General features: G+C 38.4%; 1 protein-coding gene across 1 annotated transcript in view; it reads left to right on the top strand.

Moving 5' to 3' along the window:
- The first annotated feature begins 1,251 nt into the window (after nucleotides 1-1,251).
- Nucleotides 1,252-5,152, top strand: part of trpa1b (transient receptor potential cation channel, subfamily A, member 1b) — a 22,530-nt gene continuing 18,629 nt past the window's right edge. Inside the window, exons 1-5 of the mRNA XM_023416850.2 lie at nucleotides 1,252-1,337; nucleotides 3,486-3,618; nucleotides 3,845-4,001; nucleotides 4,475-4,637; nucleotides 4,846-5,021. Coding sequence (XP_023272618.1) covers nucleotides 3,906-4,001; nucleotides 4,475-4,637; nucleotides 4,846-5,021 — 435 coding nt within the window. The 5' untranslated portion in view covers nucleotides 1,252-1,337; nucleotides 3,486-3,618; nucleotides 3,845-3,905. The remainder of the gene's footprint in view (nucleotides 1,338-3,485; nucleotides 3,619-3,844; nucleotides 4,002-4,474; nucleotides 4,638-4,845; nucleotides 5,022-5,152) is intronic.

The raw sequence follows: 5,152 nt of genomic DNA, 5'->3' as shown, positions 1-5,152 counted from the left end.
CTTCACAAGTGCCTCCAGTTCATCATACTTGTTAGCCAGGGAGTTGACATTCACTCACAACACTCTGCATCCACGGTACGGCTTCTTCAGCTCAACTGGTATGGGATGTTTAATTCCATATCTGGTACACTTTAAAGCCAGGAGTTCTTCCTTTGTGTACGTTATTTTCTCCATCGTCAGACAAAACAACGATGTAGGATAAAAAAAACGTCATCAATTGACAAAAAATATACAAATATATTGCAATAAAACTACGAGCTACGTGGACTTGCTGCCACTTGTTGCCAGCACATCATTTGAAATGAGATCATCATGGCTAAAAAGTGTTAAAAAATACAATAAACTTTTCTCCTGTAGTTGAGTGTTGTACTTGTACTTGTACTGAGTGGCTCATTTATTCTTGCACTGTATTAACTTACTTTTTAAAAATATGATTTAAAATTCAGTACTGCTCGCAAGGGAGATCGAACATACATTTTATGTTGTCAAAGACCAGTCTCACACAATACTTATTCCCCTGATGACCATGCTGGTAGAAATGCTTGTATAATCCTTAGTTAATGATATACCTTATCTGATAATCCTGCCTGATAAAGATTCCCTGAGGAATATTCCTTAATCCCCACGATCAACAAGGAGGTCTTAGAGGTTGTCTTCATTCTATCTTGTCAAAAGTCACATGCTTTTTGAGCGTATGCAGCAGAATGGGCCTTATCTCAAACACAGGCAGTAAAGTAAATAGTTTTCTCCTACAGAGTAATGGTTTGATAAATGGTATACTATATGTGATATGCAGCTGAGTGGGCAGGTTGTTTCTTTGGTTTGTTGGAAATGTCATGGAGCCTTGCCAGACAGCAAAACAAATACTAACAATAGTAAAGCAAGGCCTGGAAATTTGAAATGATGGAAAAGGCTGTTTTGGACATAAACACATCCTCTGCTTCTTCCAGTGGAAATAAATAAAGTGTCAAGTTTGTAGATATAAGCACAAAATGAAAAAAAAGCCACTTTTACACCATTATTGTTTACAAGAATAAAAATTTTTCCTCATTCATCCAGGTATATTAACGTATTGTCAGGGAGACAGCCGTGAGTAGTGTTTGCTGCTTAATGTGTTGCTGCCAGTAAAATTTCCTATCAAATTTCACGATGGGTTTGTCTGCTCCTTTATGAAAACATCATGACAGTCAATTGGTCACAGGGGGCAGCGTCCTGTCTTGCCTGCATTAGGAGACAGACTGGGAAATAGCTCACTCCCCGCACTATTTAAAGCCCTAATGCAGTGGTGAGAAGAACATCCAGTTTGTTCAGCTCAACAGCAGCACCACAGAAACACAGTAAGTACACATGTCTTCAACTTTGTCTTCAGTGTTTCTGCTTAACTGCATATTTATCAAAAACAGTGAAGCTAATTGAAAATATTAGTGATATTTCTAATGCTGACAGTTCTTTTCATTGTGGAAAATGTGTTTCAGTTTAAACGTTTAGCTGGTGTTTGCCTTTTAAAATGTAAATTCTATTGAATATATTTGTTGTAGAGTGTGAGTTACATTCAACAGTGTGCAAACTGAGCACAGCAACAAACTTCTTCATTAAATATGTACTTTACTCATTTGAGTTAATCATTTATTCCACAATTTATACTACACGTTTTATATACATTTTTGCCTTTTATGTTCCATGATCATTACTATGATCAACTACTATCAGCTGTGCCACTCTGAATTTGATTTTAGTTATTCTGCCTCAAAAAATAAGAACACATCTATTATTAAACTCTGACTGGTCATTGCTGGCATTTTAATGTAATTAAGTTTTCCAATTAAATTATAGCCTACCAGCAAACATGTATTCCATAAATTAGTGAATAATACCACTGTATACTGTTTAATATGAACTACAATATAAAAGCAAATTCCTTGCATGCGAGGAAGTCACTGTTTTAATTTAATTTTCTTTTTATCTTCTACTGTTAAGGAAATGTGTTCAGTGTCCATTAGTGGACTTCCGTCACACATGGCTTCTGCAAACAGATCAGTGGCAGGCTCAATTACAAAAACAAATAACTCTTATTTACCGCTGATGCTTGGAAATGATAGGGAGGATGAAGACAGACAATGGGTCTTTGTCACCAAATTAGAAGAAAATTAGGCCAACCTGTCCACTTTGCACTGCAATATGAAGCTGTATTTGTACTATAATGGATGTGAAATAAGATATAGATGACTGTAGTAGTGTTTATTCAGTCATCGGATAATACAGTCAATATAAACAATATAGACAGCAAAAGAAATTAAGTCAACAGTTTATGTATTTAAGTAGTGACTGAACCGGCTCAGGCCGAAGCAAAATGCTTACATATGCCTGCATACATTCTAATCAATTTAAGCTTCCCACCAAAAAGTAAGGAAAATTACACATTTTATAATTTATATTAGCATTTGATAATTTAGGAAAAGGAAATCATTCACATTTGTAAACCTCAAAAATAGATATGCAGATCATTCTTTTGAAAACCAAAAGCAATTATACATTTTTAAAATGTATATTAGCATTGTTCTATAATTTAAGCCAAACAATAGAAATGAATCTCCTTTTAATCCTTTTTCTTTTTTCTTTTTTTTAAGCTTTTTGTACATTAAACTTACAAATACTTCTCAGATCATATTTGCTCTTCTGTATTGGGTATTCTGTTGAGTCTTTATTTATTTTACAGTGTGGTCACGTCTTAAGAGCGAGCCTGATCCAAGTATAAGATGTAATTAAATATTGATGGATCATAATGGAAGTGTTCTCTCATTGTAGAAATTTTTTGGAGTATGAGGGTGAACTATATTGTATTGCAATTTGGAGTCTTCTTCAGCAGAACTTCTACATCTGTAACAAAAGTCTACATACATGTACTGTACATGTGTACCTATGTCATATCTGGTGCAAACACCTCCAGACCACAGGTTCTAGTAAGAGCTACAATTTTTAGTTTGTGGTTCTTTTTCTTCATTTACTGGTCAGAACAATCCATTACTCATCTGTACAACAGCCTGTAGAGAAGTGAACTGATTGATTCTTAGAGTTAATGACGAATCTTTCATTCGGAGAGAGTCATTCTGTTCACCTTAGAAGAGCCGGTAAAGGCCTGTTTGGAACCTCTGTCCAGGTGAACTGACCCATGCGATATTGCTTCAATGTTTGAACATAGCTGTACAGAAATGCACAATTAATTTACATAATTTCCTCAAAATGATTCCTATCCACATAAGATAAAACTTTGCCGCTGCTTTGACCTGAGAAACAACTTCAATCAGTCACAGTACACACCAAAGGAATGATTCTGCATAAGGTCGGGTGGGGGTGGGGGGGTTCCAATGAGAATTCTCCATAGTAAATTGCCCACTAAAAAAGTCATTTGCTGTTTGGCCTTTTGATGTGACTGAGGATCATCATACAATACAGTTACAAGGTCTTTCTCAATCTTGCTCACCCAGGATCACGCAAGGACACCTGGGACTGATTCAAACAAGCAGCCCCCCTTCCCCCCAGCTGTGAAGAACATAATTGCTTTCTTCAACAGAAGGGCTTCAACCTCCAAACACTCGGCGGATCTGAATGCCCTTCTGGGTAAAGACAAAGTCATCTGTGCCCATATCCCCTCATGGCAAGAGGATCTGGCTTAAGGCGTTATCTGTCCTCTCCGTCACATAACACACTATGTTTTTCCGGCTTGTAAAGCAGGCTTTATGTGCTCAGTCATATGACTTGATTGAAACGATGGTGGATTTGTTTTCCATTTCTGCATTTTTCCGTTGCATTTCATACAGTAATGTGTGTATGTGGTTATGTCTAGAAACGTGCCATCGCCGTCACTCTTCGTGAGGGGCTCGTCTCTACTGAGAGTCTCCTAAGTGATGAACTTCAGCAGGGAGGTGGCCCGACAGACCAGCTGTTATACGTATGTGATAGAAGATGAGGATCCAGCCCTGGCAAGCCTAAATGTATTCGAGGTGAAGCTGACACCAAACTATATGTAAAACAAACGTATACAAAGAAATGTATGTATGACAAACCACAAATGTGCACAAAAGGCATTTTAAGAAGTGATTTCCTTTCTCTATTTACAATATGAGGAGTGATTATGTAACAGCCCATCTAATCCCCCCGTTTAACCTTAAAGAAAGTCATTGTGAAGAGCTGACCTGACGGCAGCTCTAGTATTGTGTAATAATGTTACGTGAGTTGCAGTATTTGCTTAAAACTGAAATTTGAATAATGGCCAGTGGCCTAAAAAAAAGATCTGTCGTATCATATTTGAACTATCACAGCAGAAACCACACAAGGGTGATTCTTAATGCCTGTTCAGCGTTTACAAGTTGTTATTCTTACTATCACATAATCTGTGGTGAAATCAAAAAAAAAAAAAAGTCATCGATAGACCTCTTCTCTTCTCCCTCCTATTATATTCTATATGGCCATCTAGTTGACCGAGAGGGGTGACCTGGCTCTCCTGGAGAACCTGGTGAGGAACAGCCCAGAGGTCCTGAGTGAGAAAGATGAATACGGAGCCAGTCCCCTCCATCATGCCGCCGCAGGCGGCCACGTCACCCTCATCCAATTCATCACCACTGTCATAGACTCACAGGGTAAGCATACCTCAGTCATCGATCATGAGATGCACTCTAGCACAGGTAAAATATGTGTATTGTTAATCACCATAATTCTGTCTTTAAGTTACTCTATGGAACAGCGTGTTTGATTTTTATGTATTGTATCTATATAGGAGGTGGCAGTACATGCCTCTTTATCTTTTTGCATGTGTGTGTATTTGCATGTATTCTCATTTCCTTTCAGAGCTGAACAGCTGTGATGAGCAGGGCAATGTGCCCTTACACTGGGCAGTGAAGAAGAACAAGGCGGAGAGCTGCAGGAATCTTATGGACCTGGGGGCTGACCCGAACATCCTCAACGCGGCCCTCCTGTCCCCTCTGCACCTGGCTGTCAACTGCGGCCACAACAGCCTGGTGGAGGTGAGCAGCCGGAAAGTGCCCAACTGAAATAACAACTCAAATCGAGTGTGTTTCCTCGTTCTTGTGTTTTCTCAAAGCAATATCATTGAAAAGGTGCTAGATTTATTCAAGCCCAAATCACACACCTCAAA

The sequence above is a fragment of the Seriola lalandi genome, unplaced genomic scaffold, assembly GCF_002814215.2.
Source record: "Seriola lalandi dorsalis isolate HSWRI2012SDOR001 ecotype SW California unplaced genomic scaffold, Sedor1 jcf7180002054570, whole genome shotgun sequence".
NCBI lineage: Eukaryota > Metazoa > Chordata > Actinopteri > Carangiformes > Carangidae > Seriola > Seriola lalandi.
The sequence above is the reverse complement of the archived record's forward strand: the minus strand, read 5'-3'. Positions and strand labels throughout refer to the sequence as shown.